The sequence below is a fragment of the Papio anubis genome, chromosome 14 (assembly GCF_008728515.1).
Source record: "Papio anubis isolate 15944 chromosome 14, Panubis1.0, whole genome shotgun sequence".
NCBI lineage: Eukaryota > Metazoa > Chordata > Mammalia > Primates > Cercopithecidae > Papio > Papio anubis.
In genome coordinates, this window is record NC_044989.1 from 25,411,669 (window position 1) to 25,435,577 (window position 23,909).

The 23,909-nt window shown below is 40.6% G+C and overlaps 1 protein-coding gene across 7 annotated transcripts in view; it reads right to left on the minus strand.

Moving 5' to 3' along the window:
- Positions 1–2,102: 2,102 nt before the first annotated feature.
- Positions 2,103–23,909, minus strand: part of ASXL2 (ASXL transcriptional regulator 2) — a 156,783-nt gene continuing 134,976 nt past the window's right edge. For 4 of the 7 annotated variants that reach the window (XM_031655008.1, XM_031655007.1, XM_031655010.1 and 1 more), the window contains 4 exons: positions 22,930–23,035; positions 18,513–19,230; positions 15,533–15,616; positions 7,631–13,126 (listed from right to left, as the gene is read on the minus strand). In XM_031655008.1, coding sequence (XP_031510868.1) covers positions 10,679–13,126; positions 15,533–15,616; positions 18,513–19,230; positions 22,930–23,035 — 3,356 coding nt within the window. In that variant the 3' untranslated portion in view covers positions 7,631–10,678. Of the gene's footprint in view, positions 2,230–7,630; positions 13,127–15,532; positions 15,617–18,512; positions 19,231–22,929; positions 23,036–23,909 lie in introns of those variants that run through there. The other 3 variants (XM_031655009.1, XM_009183819.4, XM_003908363.5) reach the window with 3 other exon arrangements.

Below are 23,909 nucleotides of genomic sequence, written 5' to 3' on the forward strand. Positions count from 1 at the left end.
TCACAGGCGCCCACCACCACACCCGGCTAATTTTTTTTTGTACTTTTGTAGAGATGGGGTTGCACCATATTTGCCAGGCTGGTCTCGAACTCCTGACCTCAGGTGATCCACTCGCCTCGGCCTCCCAAAGTGCTGAGATTGTAGGTGTGAGCCACCGTGCCCGGGCCAAAATCAATTGCACTTTTAGAATTAAACCACAGAACATTTAGGAAAAGAAAGGGGGTTAGGTGTCTTCATAATCTTTGTGTGGGCTAAAGGACTTTATTGGAGACAAGGTCTTGCTGTGTCACCCATGCTGGAGTACAGTGGCTCAGTGATAGTTCACTGGATCCTTGAATTCCTGGGCTGAAAAGACCTTCCTGCCTTAGCCTCCCAGATAGCTGGGACTATAGGTGTGCACCACCATGCCTGGATAATTTATTTTTGTAGAGATGGGGTCTGTGTTGCCTAGGCCGGTCTTGAACTCCTGGTCTCACACAATCCCCCCACCTTATGGGTCAGATCCCACATTCTGGGTTCCTGACTACACTGGATGTTCTAGTTGGTTCCGTTTTCGGCTTCAGCTTCTTAGGTTCAATGACACTTTTCCAAGTCACTGCAAAATGGTCTCTAAGAGCCTTGCTTCCTTCGAAGACACATGGCTGGTTTTTACATTACTAGTTTCTCTAGACTTTTTCTTAACTCTGCTGGTTATTTCCTTAAACAAACTGCTTTCAATTTAGCCTTTTCAGCTTGTTCAGAGAAGAAAATATGTTTTCTCTATCCACTTGGTTTTCTTAAAAAAAAAAAAAAGTGGTAAAATATACATAAAACCTAACAATTTTTAAAACATACAGGTCTGTGGCATTAAGTACATTCACAATGTTGTGCATCCATCACCACTGTTCGTCTCCAGAACTTTTTCATCTTTCCCAATGGAAATTCTGTACTCATTAAACATTAACTCCCCAATCCTTCCCGACTTCCCAGCCCGATAGCCAGCATTCTAGTGTCTTCAAGAATTTGGCTAGATACCTGATATAAATGGAATCATACAATGTTTGTCCTTTTGTCTATTTCACTTAGCATGTCTTCAAGGCTTACCCATGTTGTAGCATGACAGAATTTTCTTTTTTATAAGGCTAATATTCCATTGTGTATATACATATATACTCACACACATATTTTATCCATTCATCTGTCAATGAACATTTGAGTTGCTTCTACGACTGTGAACAATGCTAAAAACATTGACAAACAAATGTGTCCATGTCCCTGCTTCCACTTCTTTGGGGTGTATACCTAGAAATGGAATTGCTGGATCACAAAATTAATTTTTTGAGTATGGTTTAACCACCACACTGTTATTCACAATGGCTGTATTTAACATTTTCACCAGCAACGCACAAGGTCCTTTGAGCAATTCCAGTCTTTTGTTCATTTTTTGTTTTTGAGTTCTTTATATATTATCAGATAAATGATTTGCAAATATATTCTCCCATTCTGTGGGTTGCTTTTTCACTGTTGATAACATCCTTTGAAGCACAATTTAAAAACTGTTTATCTATTTTTCTTTTGCTGTACATGCTTTTGTCATAACATTCAAGAAATCATTGTCAAATCCAATTGTGAAACTGTCCATTTTCTTCTAAGACTTTTATAATTTTCCCCGAGTTAATTTTTGTATATTGTGTAAGGGTCCAACTTCATTCTTTTGCATGTGGATATCACATTTTCCCAACACCACTTGTTGAAGACTGTCCCTTCCCCATTGACTGAGCTTGGCACTTACGTTGAAAATCACTTGACCAGGTATCTGAGCAGTCATTTCTGGCCTATTGTATTCCATTGGTTTACATGTCTGTCTTTATGCCAGGACCACACCTTTGTGATTACTGCAGCTTTGTAGTATGGGTTTCCTTTTTCATTTCTGAAAGATATACACTTCGTCTAGTTCATGTTGAATTCTTAAACCCCCTTTGTTTTCTGACAAGATTAGCACTCTCTGTAGTACCAACTTTAGTTAGGACCCAGGGACAGCTGTGCACAGAGGACTAGATAACAAGCAGGTAAGCCATTCCACATGGTGTCTGCTTTCTTTGGAAAAGAAAAGGCCCAGTCGCTAGAGTAAAACTGTATGCCTTTATTCAACATAGAATGAGTCAGTAAAATACGGTTTGTCCATGTGCAGAAACATTATACATTCAACTTTGAAGAAGGTATTTTTTATACGACCAAGGAAAGAACAGCCTAAAAGTGAGAGGAAAAAAAGACGATAGTGAGACGCTAAAAGGCAGAGTTTATTTGTCAAAGTGCTAAGGCCTATGCGCACAAAGATTTTAAGTGAGTAAGAATTACATAGGGTCATTTCTTCCATTCCGACTTCTCTTGGTGCTGGTGAAGGGTGCGATGCAGTCATAGAATTAAGACAGGTTTAAAAAAAAAAAAATAGGTCAAAGCACTTACAGCTAAGTTTTTTTTCCCCCAAATTTCTAGAGTTTCATTTGATATGTTCTCTAGATCTTTCACGAATTCTAGAAATTTTGTGAATTCTCTGAGAACTTGCTCTTTAATCAGTACATTCTTAGAGAACAAATTAAGATGTTTGCCCCAACCTGGAATTTGTCTCCTTATCTAACAAAAGGGTAACCAATCCAAGACTCTGGAAGCATCTGATTAACTTAAAATGTGTGCAAAGTGATTATAGGTAGGTGAAGCTGGAGTCACTACTGAAGAAGTCTCCATACTGAAACATGCCTGAAAACCTAAAATGAAAAGAACTACTGACTTAGGGTCAAAGCCCAGCTCTATTAAATTTCCAAGCTCTAGGTATCTGAAGACATTAGATTCTGTTTTTTAAAAGAATGTAAAATTTTATGTATGATACTTTCCATAGGAAAGACATAAGCTGTGTGTAAAATAGTTCTAAAGTATCTTCAGATATTTTGGTAACAATGCATTGCTTTCTAATTGGGCTAATTTGAATCTTAAATATTTAAATATTTTGAGAATCCCTGATTAAACTTAATAAAAGTATAGACTCAAGTTGGTCTAATATAGTGTTTAGGAAGCCAAGTTCCATTTCACTTAACAGACAGAGGTGCACTAATCCTGATTAGTGGCAAAAGCCACCACAGTTCAACAGAAAACTATTCCTTATCCCACAGAATGTCTCAAATCAAACTACAGGTTACACTCATGGCAATTCAACATTACATTAAGTGAATCTAAAATCTTAAAAGGAAATCTCTCAAAAATGGAATAAGCTACTTAATTCAAAGTTTACTTAAATCCATTTAAAACCAAACTCCAGGTTATCTTTCTTCTCCCTAAGGCATCCTCTAGGTTTTACAATTAAGAAGAAAATCAGGATTTTTAAAAATTCCCTTTAGGTTCTTTTGGGTTGGAAGCAGCACGAAAAGCGAGGTGGAAGTTACTCTTCAGGAAAACCCACTATTTAGCCACAGCCCAGTTCCAAGTTGATCATTTCTGGCTCTTTTCCTGGTTTCGCTTTTCCTTCCTGTTACAAGATCTCCTTTCAGGGAATCCCTTTTTAGGTTAAGGCAGAAAGTTACATGGAAGTAGAGTCTATATGGTCTCTATGAAAAACAACAAAAACAACCCAATCTATTGTTAAAGGTTACCAAGTATTAGGAAAATGGAGGACGCTCATCCTCCTGGTTCCCGGACAGAGTTGAAACTACATTACATAGTGGAATACACCAAATTCTTCTTTGAAAAGTGCTAGAGTCCTGCTGAAGCCCTTTTTAATTCAAGTTGTGACTTAAGACAAAAAAGGAAAAGCCACTTCTACAACATTAGAAAAGGACATGAAAGTAATTTTATCCATTATGGAGAAAAACTGGGATGCAACAATTCCAAATGAAGAGATAGCTACTTATCATCTATAAGATGAAAATCGTGTTTTAAGAAAAAGTCCCTTTAGCTTCTTTTAGGTTTGAATAGTGACAGGAAAGCTGCGTTATTTACCCAACTGTATTTGAAAGGGTTTAACAAAACACTAACTTACTGACCTAAATTAACTACTGACAGAGACTGCTGTTGGCCTGCTTCTAATTTAGATGTTAGAGATTTCTTAAAATTTCTATAGACAACTTTAGCTATTCCAACAATAGTTCTCAAAAAAAGTGCATTTTATTAAGATGGCTCATTTCCACACTTTTTTCATCTAGGGACCTTCTTTCTTCATGTATGTGCCACTGCTGTGTCCAGTGTCTCAAACACTTCCATTTCATAACTCATTTACATTTTCAACGTATCTTGGGAAAAAGGTAGCATTATTACTCCTTGAGCCTAGAACTAGAAACATGCTGTATAGTCACTACTTTAGGAAAACCTTTCTGCAATTTACATGACTTTTTGCTTACCTTTGCATAACCAGCACTTTAGTAGTGCTTAGCACACAGTAGGTGCTCTATAAATATTTGAATTAGTAAATAACATGACTTGTACATAAACAGTTAGACTTCTACAGACCAGTTGAGGTCAAGCAATCTCAGAAGCTATGAACACAGGTTTCTGACTCTGTGAAGTAAATAAAGAAAGGGTAGCTGGGGATCCAAGTTGAAGGTGTCTTGTCTTCTGGTATGTTGCTCTTTCTCCCTCAGGGGCAGACCAACTCTACTTGCAGGCACCCATGTCATCACCTGAATATAAATTTATCTTCCCATGAGATAGGAGACCCATCTAAATAATGATAAATATGTACCAGAAATGGGGAGTCAATCTTTGTAAATGGTCATTATGGATTAGTTTGTACACATTTAAATATTTTACCTTCATTCTTATTATATATGGAAATTATGAAGATGCTGATGTTCCCTGAGACTTAAGAAGTTTCCTTTAGAAATAGCACATTTTCAGCTAAGATCTAGACTGCTTTTCTCTTGGAAGGCTGAATTATCTATCTCCAACATCTTGGGACAACCCAGATATTTGACATTCCAGTATTTGAAAAATAAAAACTGTCTTTTAAAAAGCCAATGTAAAGAAAAAAGCCAATGTATCCTTACATTAACTTCCAAAATGTATTTTTTCTTTACAGTGAAAATAACCACAGCTGGGCAATTATGGGAACCAGCGAACTACAATAAAGTCAGTTTTATGGGTCATCAAGATACATTCTTGAAAATCTGACCTTAACAATTTTTCTTCTAGGTCATCAATGATTTGATGTATTATTCACTTGTTTAAAAATAGGTTACTTTTCTTTATGAAGATGATGTAGGCACCATTTTGCTCCTATCATATCCTAAAATCAAGTATTTACTTTGCAGCCACAAAATGAGTTCTCATGGATTAGACAGCAGTCTCGGTATGGGCTTATAGACAACCTCTCCTACCAAGTGGCTCAGACCTCATTTCCATAGCTACCCTTCCTGACACAGGGGAGTTCAAAATTCAAGTGTCAAATGCTCAAATAGAACCTAATCAAGGCACAGGTGTTTCTCTTCACACTATTCTCCTAGCTCTTTGACATCTCCAGATTAGACAGGCAGGAAGGACATGACTGGCTATGAAACTCACTTCTGAGAGAACTGGGAAACGGAAAAAAAATTTTTTCTATCATCTTCAAGAGACTATTTCTTCACACACCGCTAAGGCCTGGAAAGTGGTGGTGGCAGTAAATGTCTGCTAATGAATTAACCACTGTGGAGAAAGGAAAACTTATTTTTTTCTCCGAGAGATTTCCTTACCATTCTTTGATTTAGAAGCAAACAATGGGCACATTAATAAAGAGGCTGCACTGCATTTCTTCACTTTTCCAGTAATGTTAGGGGGTTAGGAGACAAAACAGATTAAGGGAGAAAACATGGAGACAGACAGATAAGGAAAATTTAATCAGTTTTACTTAAATTCCAAAAGAAATACACTACCCTGATTTATCATCAAGTTCCTCATTTTACTCTCTTCCATACAATCTGTGGGAACCATCCCACAGTAGTATAAGGTAGTAACAGAGGACCCTTACCCATGCCACTCTCAGATGTACGTCAAACCTCAAGATTCACCAAAAAACTCCAAGGTTTTTATTTTCACTTTTAATGATCTTTTACTTAATAATAAAATGAAAAATAAGAATATAGGAATACATACAATCTATATACATATATTTATTGCAAATACTTAAAATTCTTATGTAAAATGATTTTCTATATTTGTGAAAAAATATGACTTTTTTTTTTTTTTTTTTTTTTTTTTTTTTTTTTTTTTTTGAGACAGAGTCTCGCTCTGTGCCCCAGGCTGGAGTGCAGTGGCGCAATCTCGGCTCACTGCAAGCTCCGCCTCCCGGGTTCACGCCATTCTCCTGCCTCAGCCTCCCGAGTAGCTGGGACTACAGGCGCCCACAACCGCGCCCGGCTAATTTTTTGTATTTTTAATAGAGACGGGGTTTCACCGTGGTCTCGATCTCCTGACCTTGTGATCCGCCCGCCTCGGCCTCCCAAAGTGCTGGGATTACAGGCGTGAGCCACCGCGCCCGGCAAAATATGACTTTTTAAATGGTGTTGACACCAACTTCTCTGTACATACCCTCAATTCCAATGTTAACAATTCCTTTAAAAAGGCAAAAGACACAAAAGTTTAGCATTTACCAAACCAGTCTGTACAAACCTTATAGCCAGAAGGGAAAAAAATAGCTTGTGGTAAATAAGTCAATTTTCTTTTAAAATAAAAAATAAACCCCAAAACTATTCCCCTTATTGCATTTTTCTGAAATAATCTGAGTGTCTTTAGAGTAACTTCCTTTGAAATAATTTGTGCCTTAACAGAGAGGTCCTACATCAAACATACCATATATGAGAAATTCAAAGTCTTCCACTGTCACTTTTTACAGATATTAAAATATATATTACTTAAAATATATTACTGGAAAGCTATTTTTAAAATTGATCTTCAATAGTTGTATCAAATGTAAAGCATTAAAAAAAATAAAGTAACCAAGAATCTACGAAGCTATTGCTTCAACTTTAGGAAATGTTTTACCTACTGTTCTCTTTCAATAGGTGTGTAGGTATCGAAACATGGTAGGAAAGGCCCCTGCCTATCACCATGTTTCTCAAAGTCTCTTTGGACTATTCTATAAATTTAGCTGAAAACTACCCTTGGCCAAGTTACTTACGTAGCACACTGTTGTAATGAGATGGGGAGACTTTTCCCTCCTCGCTATGATGTGAAACCTCTAGGTCAAAGAGAAAACACTCTGGCACTGCTCACTGATAGTGAGTTCTAGAAATAAAAAGCAGTGTAATGACCAGAGAAGCCCCCACCAACTCCTCACCCCCATAACAGCAAATCACTTCACCACAGAGTTATTTACGGCTCTCTAAGGTGGAGAAAGGCAATAATAAACAACAGAATGTTAACTGTCAGGTCATTAATATGTATGACTTTGCACCTTCACCTGGAAGGCAATGAGGTCTTCCTTTGGCTATTTAAATCTGAGATAAGCTCTAAAACATGTACATCTGTATGCCTTCACAGCCCAATAAGTATGCTCTCTCCACCCCGAGAAAAGTTTCCCATTTGTCAGCTCTTATTCTTAGAAATGTTACACGAAATACCACAGAGAGCTTCAGTATCTTGAGCATAGGGGTTATGGAACAGAAGTAGGACAAACAACTCCAGGCTATTTGGCTTTACTTTCTGTTTAATAGGATGGAGAATTCTAATTCTTCAAAATTATTTAAGATTCAGGGAGACTTCTTTACTAAACAACTTAGAATCTTTATAAACAAGACTGAGGCTATATTATTAATGCTATCTCCTGGAGTGACCTGCAGTGGAGGACATCTGAAGGCTGGAGAGGGGTGCACGGGAGGCGTATGCATCAGGCATAATGCCTGACTAGTCACTGGAAATAATGCCAGGTCATACCCTAAGAATAAGCTCAGCATTTATTAAAACTTTTCAGATCGGGTTGAAAGGTAAAACGAGTCAAAAACTAAGGTAAAGATTGCTTTAAAGGTGCTGCTGGAGTACCATACTAATAATTTAAAGGTTTTGTTTCTACTGGTTCATTTTCTAAAAGGCCAGATTGTAATGTGTGTTTTTTTTTTAAATTTTTCTGTTCAGCTTTTAAGATGAATGGCTTTCCACTTGAAACTTCTGTGTTGAAACAAACTGATAAATAGATTGATATTCAAGTTACTACCCAACTAAGAGAATTTAACTGTTCTCTTGTCTGGTCAAGATTGAGGCAGTGTATCTAGTTGGCAGTATCTGTTTTAGGAGTATTCCTAAATGCAAATATTTAGTTGAGTATTATTTGTTAAGATAATCTGGTGAACAGCAATGTTTAGGACCTATCTAGAAGAGCCGGGGTCAAGATGAAGAGGCACAATATGGTTTGCTCTCTAAACGGACTTAAAAATCCCTGATACCTTTCCTCCTTTCCTAGTTATAGTCTGTTCATCCTTAAGTTAAGGGAAGCACAGAGGAAAACCTTTCTGACAGGAAAGGGGTAAAGCAGAAAAATCACTTTCATCAATCCAAATTGGTAACTGACATTTAGCATGGAGTCAATTCCAAAACTCTCAACCTCTTTCAGCACGCTGACCAGCCCTCAGCCCTGGCACTAAGGAGGAGTGATGGGGTAGGGCAGGGAGAGTTATACTCAGCAACAGATTTCTTTAAACCCTTATTGGATTGCCCAAGGTACTGAACGTTTGGGAGAACCATTATTTCTGTTTTCTACCGGTTCTTGGCTTCAAGATATACTCCTTATATATATATATATATATATATACCCCAATCCTTGCAGCCTTCTTATCTCTTAGCTGTGTGTGTGTGCTGGAAGAAAGGGGGAAAGATGGACAGACATATTGTACTGACTGAAGCTGGAACACAGATATTAATCCTATACTGGCCTTGGGCCACAAAAAAGCCAGAAGTGAAAAGTGAAAAACAGTGAAGTGAGTTTCTTATGGGACGGAGCAGGGGCTGTGGGAAAGCATTAAAGAGTGTGTGATGTGGGGGTGGGGTGGGCAGGGGTAGGTAGTAGAATGGGGGCAAAACAGAGATTATTATTGCCTATTTTCTCCTAATCTGGAACGTGACTTAACAAGTTTAATCTGTTCTGCATTTTATAAATATCACATCCTAAATATGAAGGACAAATACAACTGTACTATGTTGCATTAACATTTGTACTTCACACATTCCAAATCAGGAGACTTGAAATCAATATGCAAATGATGCAAACTGACACACCCCCATTTAATACAAAATTCTGTTAAACTGCAGGTTTAATGTTCCTTAACCATGACCTAAATATTATGTACTCACAAATTCTTCAGTCACTAGAGAAGGATTTAAAAACAAAAAAGGAAACAAGAAAGAAAAAGAAACTAAAACAACCAACCAAAAAACCTTTAGGGCTCATTTTCCTTCTTTTCCAGTTGTTCCCTTAGCCATTCACTGAGGCCCCTTTGCATTAGAAATTTCTAGTGCTCAGACAGCAGTAATCCAAACAAGGCCTATATTTTCTAAAACAGGAAAAGTGTCTTGTATTGTGTATGTGCGTAAAGTAAGATATAAGATGATTTCATCCTGTTCAGATGCCTGGGAGATCAAAGCAGGTTGAACAGAATGAACAAATGTGGCATTGGTGAGCTTTTCTACCTGCAACAACAGCTGACTATCAAGCACTAGGTTAATAGGTTGGGAGAGAAGAGGAAAAGAGAGGTGACCTTGTTCTAGTGTCAAAATTGTTTTCCAAAGTTCTTCACGTTCAATTTAACAGTTTCTATGGTTTCACTCCCCTTGCTCAACAAGATATAGCTCAAATCACCCAATCACTAACACTTTTCTGTTCATTTTATATTAGTAGTTCAAAATTGTTAGTTACCACGAATGACTAAGTGCCGGGATAGGGTATTTTTGCTGGAACTGTTGCACTGCACAGCCTGTAACAACACACGGGGTCCCAGAGAGGCACTCCCTTCACGGACTACATTCACTGTCTCAGGGCAGGGGGTGGGATCAGGGAACAGCAGGGATCCACAAATTCCAAGCAGACTGCTTGGCAACAGTACTAGACCATGGAAGCCAAGAACCAAGTCAGGGCTTTCTGAGTCTGAAACACTACCTGTGAAATGAATTCCTTACCAAAAATTTCAATTTAAGATTACACCTAAGGTAAAGGGACTGAGTAAAACCCTGAATCCAAGTCCTGCAAAGGCTGAATAATCTATGAACAAGCTGCGGCCAGACTGTCCAGACAAAATCAGTGTGAATGGCCATTTCTTTAGACCATTCCTTCACTTTCCTTTTCCTAGCTTCCTAGGAAATGTCAGAGGGAGACAGCTTCCTTTTACCATGCTGGCATTAAACTTTTCTCAGTCACAAGTAGTAGAACATAAATCTGAATTCAAAGTAACACATTATTACCTAAACACTTGGAAAAATGTTAAACAAAATGTGACATATTTACATGATTTTGTAAGTGCAAACTTGTCACAAATTCACAAAGTCTTGCTTGACTTAGACTTACTATACAAGGTGCTCTTCCTCTAAAATGTAAAAGATCTGTACTTTGTATTCCTGATTAAGTAACATTTGTCTCTGAAGACAACTGAAACCTACTTGTTTATTTCTGTGATTCCAAAAGGATGCAAAAAACCCAACTGGTCAACCCTTCCCTTCCCCCTCCTTTACAGTGTATCTCTTTCTAGTCTCATTACCGAACAACAAGGCAGGAGACGCACAGTTTGGAGGGGCCAATGCAATCATCATGGCAGAAAGCGCCACAGCCTTTGCACATGATCATGGCTTTCAAGCGGCAGTAACATTTCGAAGGCGTGCCCTCTATGCTGTTCTCCTCAGGGAAGGCCTGAACAGGAATGGTCTGGCCATGGCTGCTGGGATTCATAGCTTGGCTAGCAGGGATGGTAGTGACGGTCACTGAAAATGACATGACATCACCTACATTGCTAGATACCTGGCTACCTGGTATAGCAGAGTTATGGTCCATGTCAGATGAGGTGGAGACATTGATCATGCCTCTGTAGCTTGGCCCTATCTGGGTGGGGCTTCCATACAACTTCGGGGTTTGCAGGGGTGGAAGGAGTAGGGGCTGGTGGGTGGGGCTGTCTGCAGGCAGAGGAAGAACAGTAGAATTGAAAAGCTCGGGGCTGCTACGGATTGTCTTACCTCTCACTGCATGAGCCATCTGCTTCTGTGCTGCCTGAATTAAATCTCTGGCTAAGGTCTTTTCATCAAATGTCTGGCCTCTAGGGAACAGGTAATTCTCCTTACTTAAAGTGGTTTGCTCATTCACTGGTATCTCAGGCTTCACATTCTTGCTAGCTAAGCAATCACTGGTAGATACAGTTTCCCTGCTGTGGGGTGCTGAACTTGTGTCACCCTTGCCAGCACTCTGGGAAACCTGGGGCTCCTCTTTCACCATGACAGATTCCTGCTCATCACCAGTACTTTCCTCATCAGTGTCATCTTCTTTGCTGCTGCTACTCTCTCCTGTTGCATTTTTACAGTCTGTATATCCCATTTTCAAGGCTTCAGTGGGGCTGCTTAGACAAAAACGGTCTTCAGGGTTTACAGAATGGGTCCTCCTAAAGCTCTCTGAGCCCCGGCCGTAGGTAGAAATATTCAGTAAGTAGTGCCCTGCCATTGCAGGTTTGGATGTCCTTCTGCCAGCAAAACCCAGCATGAACCTCTGGCTTGTGGAGATGTCTTCCAGCTGGAAACCTGAGTGAGCGAAGTTGAACTGCGAGGGCGGCACAACTGAGAGAAGATTCTGCCTCCGAACCCTCTGAATGAGAGTCTGAAGGATCTGATCTTGGGTTGCTTTACTTAGTCCTTCTTGGTATTGGTGTGTGTCAGCACTGGAGTCCCTCAGCTCCTTAGCTGAAAAGAGCTGAAGGGGCCTTGGAACCTGGGGGAGCTGCTTACTTTGCAAGGTTTTGCCCAGCTGCTGCTGTGTAGCTGGATGGGACTGTCTCTCATTAACTTCCTCTCTGGTGCTATTTTCTGTTGTGTTGGTACCTATGAGCACTCCCATCCCCCTTTCCTCTTGAGTAGTCAGTGGAACCATTTTCATTTCAACTTTGGTGAGAGGTTTAGGCAGAATTTGCTCCATGGGAACATCTTTGCCTTGAAGCAGCTGAGTCACTAAAGGATTATTAGCAGGAATACTAGAGGTTGGTCTTAAAGTGGGTCCATTCATGTTTAAAGAAGTTCCTGGGGTTTTAAGGCTAGAAGCTGCTGGCAAAGTGCTCGAGGGTGGAGCTGATCCAGCAGGTGCTGTAGTTGCACTGACCTGCGGTACAGGAAGCTTTTCTAAAGTGGCTGTGGTCAATAAAGATGTTAAAGGGGAGGGAGTTACAGCCACTGGCACACTAGCATCTGTCTTTGATGAGGCTGAAGGGTTAGGTATATTCTTACTAGGACCTGCTTTGAGCTCAACTGTGCCGTCAGCTGCAAAATGAACAGGTGAGGCACCTGAGATTAGAGCAGGACCTGTTGGAGAAGGTGCTTTCTCCTGTCTGCAACTACTGGGCCCTTGTGGATGGCTGAGAGAGGCCACTGTGGCTGTTGCCCTGGTGGGGTTCAGTTTTTCATTATTCAATTTCTCTATGTGGGCTGGTGATGGGACACTTGTGCATGCTCCACTGATGGCAGGTGTTGGAGGCACTGGGGGGGTTTGCTGTAGTTGTGCTCCAGAGACACTATGAGGCTGTGCCTGGCCTGGGGTGGTCTTGGTCTCAGACTGGGGCTGAGTCTCTGGACCACAGGGTAAAAGCTCTCTCGTACCTCCCCTGCTTCCAGTTCCTGCCAGTTCCAGTGTGGGGCCCTTTCCAGTTTCACTGACTCTGTCTGAGCCTGGACTGCCTCCTCTAGCAGTCTGCCCTTCACCACCCTCTCCTGGACCCTGTCCACCCCCTGGGCCAGGTCCTGGAATGGTCCCTCCAACTGAGGCGGCTGCAGCAGCTGCGGCGGCAGCGGCAGCTGCTGCCCTCTGTGCTTTGACCAGTTGAGCTTTTGCTTTGATGTCTGCAAGAGTTCTGGCTCCTGTTCTGTTAGGACTAGTGATGGAGACTGGAAAACGAGCCCTGGGAGAGACCTGCGATGGATGAAACGGCATGGGGGAGATTCTGGAGACCGGGATCTGAAAGAAGTAGAGGGGAAAAAACAACAGAGCTTAGTTTTCATTTCTAAGAATAACAAAACTTCATTAGCCCTCACATTTTAAAAACAGATGAACACTACAGTACCTGTGACAAACATGGGTGGTCTATGGCCGAGAGGCCAAACTTTGGAGAAAGTAACACTAGTTTGTCTCTAGGGTCCTTACATCTGCTTTTTCTATTGGTGCCAAAGACAACTGCTTCCACTCTCACCCCAAATCCCCACACCTCTTTTCCTATCTCAACTCCCTCCTAATGTCACTATCACAAGTGCTTATCATGATGCAAAGCTTTCTAGGGCATTTGCATTTTTAAAAAGTGTATTTATGTTTGAGAAAGGAGAGAAAAGCAAGTAAGCCAGCCACCCATACCACTACTGTCTTTTAGTTCTTAGCTTTACCACCAAGGTCCAGGGGGAAAATACTTGCTCTTTTCTGTTCTACATACACACACACACACACACACACACACACACACACACACACACACACTTGGGCTGGATTATCTCAAATTACACAGGCTTCTAGATAGCACTGGAAGGAAGACAATGTGCGATCCATAGGAGCCCCACCATGCCCACACACATAAAGGAGTATGTACATAATGTTTACCAGCCATTCTCATCTCTGACTGGTATTATATTTACTTGTGCAACCTTTTAAAAATATATATGCTCTGGGTCCTATCCCAAAAATTACAAATTAGAGTCCCCAGGACCTAGGAATTTTTTTTTTTTTAATTAAAAGAATTTTTTTTTTTTTTAGACAAGGTCTTGCTCTGTCACCCAGACTGGAGTGCAGTGGTGCGATCTCAGCTCACTGCAACCTCAGTCTCCTGGATTCAAGTGATTCTTGTGCCTCTGCTACCCGAGTAGCTGGGATTACAGGTGTGGGCCACACGTCTGGCTAACTTTTGTATTTTCAGTAGAGATGGGGTTGGTCAGGCTGACCATGTTGGTCAGGCTACTCTTGAACTCCTGACCTCATGTGATACACCTGCCTTGGCCTCCCAAAGTGCTCGGATTACAGGCATGAGCCACTGCACCTAGCCTGAAAAAGTCTGGCCTGTGGTAACTCCTGAGGGAGACTCCAGCTCAAACAAACAAACAAAAAAAGGTGTTTCTAAAAAGCTACTTGTGAGATTCTGATGTCTATCAGGTTTGAAACCATTGATTTTCTTCTTCTTTTTTTTTTTGAGACAGAGTCTCACTCTGTCCCCCAGGCTGGAGTGCAGTGGCACAATCTCAGCTCACTGTAATCTCTGCGTCCCGGGTTCAAGTGATTCTTGTGGCTCACCCTCCCGAGTAGCTGGGATTACAGGTGCCCGCCACCACGGCCAGCTAATTTTTTGTATTTTTAGTAGAGATGGGGTTTCACCATGTTGGCCAGGATGGTCTCGAACTCCTGACTTCAAGTGATCCACGCACCTCGGCCTCCCAAAGTGCTGGGATTACAGGCGTGAGCCACCATGCCTGGCAAAACCAATGATTTTCATACAATAAAATCATCATGTCTGAAACAAATCTGCCTTCTGTCCTGAACAATACTTTGAAAGCTATTAGAGTTACTAATAATGCATCAAGATGTGCACCGTTCTAGTAACTGGTTGAGTTTAAAGGAGCAAATAACTGTTAAGATGTTCTAAAGCATTTAATTAAAAAAAATTAACCCACTAAACCCTAAGAAAATGCATGCCATTTTTCTTAATGTTCTTAAATTAAGAACAATAAAGTCACTAAACATTTTTCACTATTTGCAATACTAATTTCTCAAAAGGTCAGTAATCCTCAAAAATTGATTCTCTATAATTCCAAAGTTAGAGCCATGGGACCTCATAACAGGTGTCACAGAGTATATGTCTTACATCAAGAAATCTACTTAATCTCTCTAAGAGCTAAATCTATTTCACATCCAATTCGAACAAGCCTAGATAGCATATTTACTCAGCACATAGTATTTTAGAGGCTGCCTACGGTAAGAAAGCAGCAGTTATTGTCCTTTATTTATATCATATGAAAGAAACTGCAGGGAAAAAATGAAAAAAAAAAAAAAAGATAAAACTAAAAAAGTAAATACAAGAAAGGTGTTTAGGGGAACTTATATAGGGACAAACAACTTTACATAAGAACACTCTTGAGAGTAACACTATACCTAGCATAATACATGGTATCATAATAACACAATCATTAATAACATGTTGAAATCAAATAAGAACCATTAAAAGTGGTTAAAATGAAAGGTTTCAGTATCTAAAAATAAGTTTCAGTTACTTATGTAAATAGCCCTAATACCTGATTATGCAGAATAAATCATATCTTCTTTTTAAGTGCAAAACCACTCAAAGTTGTCCAGGCACTGATAACAATTTAATTTACTGAGAAGTCCTACCTTGGGAGAGCAGAGAGATTCAATCCTTTTCTTTTTAAGTGTACAGTCATCCCTTGGTATCCATGGGGGATTGGTTCTAGGACCCTGGAGGATATCAAAATCTGAGGATGCTCAAGTCTTTTATATAAAATGGCATAGTATTTGCAGATAACCTCCACATATCCTCCCATATATTTTAAGTCACCTCTAGATTACTTATAACACCTAACATAATGTAAATGTTATATAAATTGTTATACTGTATTTTTACATTTGTATTCTTTTCCAAATATTTTTGCTAGGTGGTTGGTTGATAATATAGAATTAACCTTGAGGATGTGGAACTTGCTGATACAGAGGGCTGACTGTATATGGAATGTAAAACATATAATGTGCATTGTGTGTATATAATTTTTATATACATATGTATGTATATAAAAGTTGTAACTAAGTTGTAACATTTATACTACATTGCAAATTTTGTTTTCTACTACTACCTTGTGAATTTTGTTTTCTACTTAAATTTCGTTTAAAAGGTTTTGTTCTGTTATAAATTACATTAAGCTTTGTCTAAGAAAGCACTATTTGGATAGGGTCTAAGGGAAGAGAGTTACTAAAGACACTTCTGGAAAAGTCTTTTTTGAGGGAGATGAAGAGGGAGAAGAAAGGAAAAGAATGGAAAAAAGTAAAATTATATTAACTTGGTCACAGTGGATTAAAGTTTCTGTGTAATCCCTCTGGACTAGCAGAAAGCAGACAGAATATGATGTAACCCAGCCTGTTTACAGGTGAGGAAATAGAAATGATGGGTCTTAGCAACATTTATAGCAAAACCTAAACAGTTACTCAGCTCTCAGGTCTGGAGATAAGCTGTGAATGACATTAAAAAAAAAGTTTCTAATATTTTTATAAAAAAGAATAGTAAAAGTGATTAAAACAAAAATCAGAATCTCTGGCAATGCATGTTAATGGTAGGAAAAAAAAAAAAGAAAGAAAAGAAAAAACCCCCATAGATTCTTAAATGCTAAAATCACCAATCTTAAAGAGCAATGAACTGGCCGGGCGCGGTGGCTCACACCTACAACACTAGCACTTTGGGAGGCTGAGGCGGGTGGATCTTGAGGTCAGGAGTTCAAGACCAGCCTGGCCAACATGGTGAAACCCCTCTACAAATAATTATTTTAATTATTTGTAAACATACAAAAATTAGTTGGGGGTCGTGGCTTACGCCTATAATCCCAGCTACTTGGGAGGCTGAGAAAGGAGAATTCCTTGAATCCAGTAGGCGAAGGCTGCAGTGAGCCGAGACTGCGTCACTGCACTCCAGCCTGGGTGACAGAGCAAGACTTCATCTTGAGGGGGGAAAAAAACAAGCAATGAATAAAAAAGTAATAAGAAGTACAGATGGTGGCCCATGCCTGTAATCCCAGCACTTTGGGAGGCAGAGGAGGACAGATGACTTGAGGTCAGGAGTTTTTGAGATAGGGTCTAAGGGACCACTGGTCAACATGGTGAAAACCCATCTCTACTAAAAAATAAAATTACAAAAATTAGCCAGGTGCATGCTTGTAATCCCAGCTACTCAGGAGGCTGCTGAGGCAGGAGAATCCCTTGAACCTGGGAGGCGGAGACTGCAGTGAGCCAAGATTGTGCCACTGCACTCCAGCCTGGACCACAGAACAAGACTCCATTTTAAAAAAATAAAAAATAAAAATAAAAAAAATACAATGAGAATGGGTCAAGTTCTAGTAAGTGAATCTTTCCAAGGAATACTTCCTGACAGGACTAATTTTGGTTCACCTAAGTTAAACTAAAAGGGGGGGAAAAGTACCTTTACTAGGCTTATTTTTCCATTTACATCCTAATGAGTAATATCCAGTGCCTTGGCTCTTCAATTCCTTGGCAAGAAAAATAAACTATTTATTAAATGAATGAACTGCAAGCTGATATTAAGCAAAAGCCAAAGTATTAATAAACCTTTAAGATCAGAAGTAAAAATGTGTTTGGGTTTTAAAGGGCATTATATATTAAGATAGTCAAAGATACTGCCTAGAAGAATTTGGAAGATTTGACATGCAGCAATATACGGCTAACTGGAAGTTAATCACATGCTAAGCAGTAGAGCTTATCAAGACTATTCCATCTTACTAGTGTCCCTCAAGTAACCAGTAGTGACAGAGGATAGCCACACATATTTCCTTTAATAGGAGGGAGCTAAACGTAGTTCCTGATTCACAGAACATAAAGTCAGTTATGGTAGCAAGAAAAGGGCCAAAGTAAACTAAAAAATCTTTGTACTCTTGGTACAGAGATAGGATCCTTTGATTACACCAATAGTCTCCTCATGCTTAGTCTCATATTTCTTATTTTGTCATATCAGACAATAATTTCCATGACGGTTATAAGATTTCCATAACTGTCTTAAACTCAATAATGCTGGTTATTGTTAATACTTCTGCTTACAAAGGGGCCACATTGTCTGGAGGCATGCATCACAGACTCCCTGTAAAGGAACTGAAGGAAGCCCAAGATTCTTCCACCCTGGGATTGTGATCAACTCTTCTCTGCAATATCTGTGCAAATCCTGGCCCAAAAAATCTAAGAGGTCCTGAGGAGACAGTAGGATAGCTGGCTGTCAATGTTCTACAGAGGCTGAGAATTATAACTAACTTTTTGGAAGTCCATTTAAATTCTATTTGGTCTAACTCTAAGATTCTGAGATCAGTTGCCTCTGAGCTCGAGTAGTGAGAATGGGGCTGGTTTACATTAGATGCCCAGGTACCTTCCTTATGCAAACACCAGTAAAGACCTGTATGTAGGACTGCAGTTCTAAATGCCCATCTGTCATTTTATTTGTGTAAGGCCATAGTTACATACTTACCAAATATATCCAACTGCTTCTGCATTAAGAACTACCACAAATTACTTGAAATTTAGTAGGTATGACCAAAAACATAGGGTTCACACCATCTCTCCTTTTCAATTCTCTCCATTCTCTTACCTTGAGAGGTGGTACTTTTCGCACCTGGACTCTGTCCCCTCTACTGAGAAAGGGCTGTGGTGAGACCTGAAATGGCTGCTGGTGCTGGCGATTCTCAGTGACACGTGGCCTCTTCTCCCAGCTCACAGGGGCCTCTTCTTGGGTAAGGGAAGACTTCCTCTTGAGGCTTTCTGGGTTCTGATCAACAAGAGTTGTTAGAGGTTCTTTCACAGTGGTCTCTTGTGGACCTGCTTCTGCTGTGGGCTTCGTTATTGGTTTTTCAACCCCAGGACTCTTGGGTTTGCTTGGCGATGTAACTAAAGATTCTTGGCTTTCACTTTTGTTATAATTACAAGCTGTGGTGAGATGATTCTTCCCAGATTCCTGTTCAGCAAAGGCGACTGGCTTCTGCTCCAAGAGATCCTCATCCTGTGGGCACTTGATGGGAAGAATGCTGCTAAACTCATGTGTATTGAAAGCTGAGGAAAGCAGGGGCTCTGTAGATGTGGAGAAGTTCGGCTGCACTTCACCTTGGCTTTCACACTCTTCTCTTCTGCCTGGTGATGACATTTGCAACGCTTCTTCTTTACACTCTGACTGGGGGACTACTGGAACTATTCTGATAAGAGAGGCCTCTGACACAGGCATTGATTTTGGTTGTTCAGCTGGGGTTTTCTTTACTTTGGGATCGCTGGGAGAAGCTGTCAATTTCTTAGAATCTTCAAGGCTCAGGCCAGAACTAAAAAGGGGGAAAAAGAAATATTCTAGTTGAGAAATAGCCCATATTGTTGAAAGCATTCATTAATAGAGATAATGGGGCCGGGCGTGGTGGCTCACGCCTGTAATCCCAGCACTTTGGGAGGCCGAGGCAAGTGGATCACGAGGTCAGGCGATTGAGTCCCTCCTGGCTAACACGATGAAACCCCGTCTCTACTAAAAATTCAAAAAATCAGCCAGGCATGGTGGTGGGCACCTGTAGTCCCAGCTACTTGGGAGGCTGAGGCAGGAAAATGGCATGAACCCGGGAGGCGGAGGTTGCAGTGAGCTGAGATCGTGCCACTGCACTCCAGCCTGGGCGACAGAGAGAGACTCTGTCTCAAAAAAACAAAAAAAAAACCCCAAAAAACACTAGAGATAATGGAAGATGACAATGCCTAGGAAAACCCCAGAGACAGCAAGTATTCTTCATGTATTATCTTCACTATCATTAGTAGTGAAAGCTCTGGAGTCAGAGTGCCTGGATTCAAATTCTGGCTCTGATACCTACCATCCCTGTGATATTAAGTAGATGACCAGCCTTCTTTACTTCAGTTTCTTCAACTGTTCACTAGGTTTAATTACTTCATAGTGTTGCTATGATAATTAAGTTAATCCATATAAAGTACTTACCTAACACATAATGAAAGCTCAGTAATGGCAGTTATTATTATTACTTCTGCTTATAAAGGGGCCACATTGTCTGGAGGCATGCAGCATAGACTACCTGTAAGGGAACTGAAGGAAGCCCAAGACTCTTCCACCCTGGGATTGTGATCAACTCTTCTCTGCAATATCTGTGCAAACCCTGGCCCAAAAAATCTAAGAGGACCTGAGGAGACAGCTGGCTGTCAATGTTCTATAGAGGCTGAGAATTATAGCTGAGTTTTTGGAAAGCCCATTTAAATCCCACTTGGTTTAGCTCTAAAATTCTGAGATCGAGTGTCTCTAAGATATTCTGAGGGTACAGTTCCAATGAGCTTCCCATAATGTGGCTTGGCTAAGAGCTGGGCTAATCTGTAAAGGTCATTAGTGACTCTTCTTAATGTTTTAGAATATTGTACAACATGTAAAATCAATGAGCCTTCTTTGGTGACTTTGAAGAGTGCTTCTGAGATGGGATGACTAGGGACAAAACTGGGCAATAATAAAAAACAGTCTTTCTATAAATGCTGACAGAAAGTAACAGTTGACAATAGAAAGACCCATGAACTGTTGTAATGCTCTATCTGCTTAAGAAGGAGAGATGGGCCAGGCACAGTGACTCATGCCTATAATCCCAGCACTTTGGGAGGTGGGCAGATCGCTTGAACACGGGAGTTTCAGATCAGCCTGTGCAACAGGGCAAAACCCCACCTCTACAAAAAATACAGTAACTAGCTGGGTGTGGTGGCATGCACCTGTAGTCCCAGCTATCGGGAGGCTGAGGTGGAAGGACTGCCTAAGCCCAGGAGGTTAAGGCTACAGTAAACCATGATTGTACCACTGCACTCCAGCCTGGGGGACAGAGTGAAACCCTGTCTTTAAAAAAAAAAAAAAGAAAGAAAAAAAGAAAAAAAAAGGAGGGAATGAACAAATATTTATAGAATTACTGCTACCTGCAATAACAGTCTAAATGTACAAAACATCACTTCTATAACTCAATGCTCATACCAAAAATGTAGAAAAATCAGCTTATAGAACTCTTTTTTGAGACAGGGTCTCGCTTCGTCACCCAGGCTGGAGTGCAGTGGTGTAATCTTGGCCACTGCAACCTCCGCCTCCCAGGTTTAAGCGATTCTTCCACCTGAGCCTGGGTCTACAGGAGCGCACCACTACACCCAGCTAATTTTTTGGTATTTTTTGTAGAGATGTATTTTGCCATGTTGCCCAAGTTGGTCTCGAATTCCTGGGCTCAAGTGATCCACCCACCTCGGCCTCCCAAAGCACTGGGATAGAGGTGTGAGCCACCGCACCCGGCCATAGTTTATGGAACTCTTAATCTCAATAGGAATATTTCCTAAATGACTGTGAAGGAGATGGATAACTACTACTTGGAGACAAGGAAAACGAGCACTTAGTTTTCAAGCTGTGGTTACAGGTCTCCTTAAGAGCTGCCACTGGTGTGCAGAAGGAAGGGAGACTAACAAGTAGGAGTCCAGGTGTTCAATCCTATTTCAAACAAAACATCTCCCTTACCATCTATTTAAATGTCCTATTACAGTTTCATTGTTGGACCTTTTGTTGAGGGGAAAAAACTGATTTAGGCTACAGTCTCTTTTAAACATAATTTATATCTTTATTCAGCTATGTACATCTCCCAGAGTGCCTTTTACAGAGGACAGGTTGTTTAATTACAGGTTGATTCTAATAGTCCACATTAAAGAATTCCTAAGATTCCTTAGTGATTCTGGATAGCTACATTCTGGGATAATTAACTACTATAAAAAGTGGACAGAACCTCAGCATTCTGACTGGGAGTGGTGGCTCACACCTGTAATCCCAGCACTTTGGGAGGCTGAGGAGGGCAGATCACCTGAGGTCAGGAGTTCTAGACCGGCCTGGCCAACATGGTAAAACCCCAACTCCACTAAAAATTCAAAATTTGCCAGGTGTGGTGGTACATGTCTGTAATCCCAGAGACTGGGGAGGCTGAGGCAGGAGAATTGCATGAACCCAGGAGGTGGAGGTTGCAGTGAGTCTGAGATTGCGCCACTGTACTCCAGCCTGGGCGACAAGAATGAAACTCTGTCTCAAAAAAAAAACAAAAAATGAACTTCAGTATTCTTCTATCTTATAAAGTAACCAGAAGAAAAGCCAATCTTTTCAAAGAAAGGGACTCTTAATTCAAGGTTTTTTTGTTTTTAAATGTATTGTATTTTTTTTTGAGACAGAATTTTGCTCTTTTTGCCCACCAGGCTGGAGTGCAATGGCGCAATCCTGGCTCATGGCAACCTCCGCCTCCCAGGTTCAAGTAATTCTCCACGCCCAACTAATTTTGTATTTTTTTAGTAAAGACAGGGTTTCACCATGTTGGTCAGGCTGGTCTCAAACTCCAGCCCTCAGGTGATCAGTCCGCCTCGGCCTCCCAAAGTGCTGGGATTATAGGCGTGAGCCACTGTGCCCGGCTAAAAAAATTATTTTTAAAGAAGCCATTTCACCTACAATGACAGTTTTAAGGGTAAAGGATTATGAGTAATCTAATTATGTGAATCTGTGATTCATAATAAGAAAAAACTTCTTCAGGCCAGGCGCGGTGGCTCAAGCCTGTAATCCCAGCACTTTGGGAGGCCGAGACGGGCGGATCATGAGCTCAGGAGATCGAGACCATCCTGGCTAACACGGTGAAACCCTGTCTCTACTACAAAATACAAAAAACTAGCCGGGCGAGGTGGCGGGCGCCTGTAGTCCCAGCTACTCGGGAGGCTGAGGCAGGAGAATGGCGTAAACCCGGGAGGCGGAGCTTGCAGTGAGCTGAGATCCGGCCACTGCACTACAGCCTGGGCGACAGAGCCAGACTCCGTCTCAAAAAAAAAAAAAAAAGAAAAAACTTCTTCCTACAGAAGAATCAGTGAGACAAAAAAAAAAAAAGGAGGAGGAGGAAACTGGGGCCTAGAATTTCTGTGAGGGTAATGAGATAAAGCACTACATGACATATATACAGGAATTAACATTTGGTTTATAGAACCTGTCTTAATATTACCTCTGCCCATAGTAGCTTTCAAAGAATTGTTCTTTCCATGGCTCCACCTTTTTCTCCTTCTCAATCTCTTGTCGAATTCTCACCTGCATCTCAGGTGTAAACTCACCTGCAATGTACCCAAAAAAGGATATTCAATAGAAAAATGCTATTTGCAACATGTAACTATTTATAAATCATGAAAGACTCATGCAGGAATCAGAATACTATCACGTGAAAGTAACAGCAACTCCCCAAACCTCCTCACTGTAAAGGAGGACCTAAATGCCATTAGGTGAAATAAAAATATGTTTGCACACCACTCCATGTAGCTTTCAGTACTCAGTTGAGGCTGACAGAGCCTTTTCTCTGGGCTTCCCTGTGGTACCTTCCTCACGCTCCAAACATCACATTCCATACAGATTTATTTTATCTCTTACATAGAACTTCCAATTTATTTTCCACTAAAAGAAAAAGTGATGTGCTTTTAATAAACTATGCCACTGGGCATTTTTACTATTTTAAAGTTCAGTTTCTCCAAGGCAACTTAATTTTGGGCTTTTTATGTCTAACTGCATAAAGAAAAGTCATGGCCCTACTTAAAAGCATTCGAGATTCCAGTAAAAAGGTAGGGAGTTATTCTGGAGTTGTCGGTTTTCTAATTGGTCCAGAAATTGTACCAGGCTAATGCTCTAGCAAGAAGATACTCAACATGCCAAAGACCCAACTGCTCTGAATATGCCATTTATTTGCATATACTACCAACCACCTCAATCCTTCCCACTCCATCAGCAGAGAACAGTGAATGTGCTTGGTAGGCCATCTTCAAACTTGTGGCTCAGATAGGCTGCTCCCTTTTATACTCTAATACCCAGGACATCAAGGAATAAGAGGTAGAAATGGCAGAATTTGAAGTTTAAGACCTCCTGGGGGTGAGAAGAAGGAGAGGAAAAGTGTTAGAGGACCGTGGACATCACAGTCATGGGCAAAGGATTGGGAAAAGA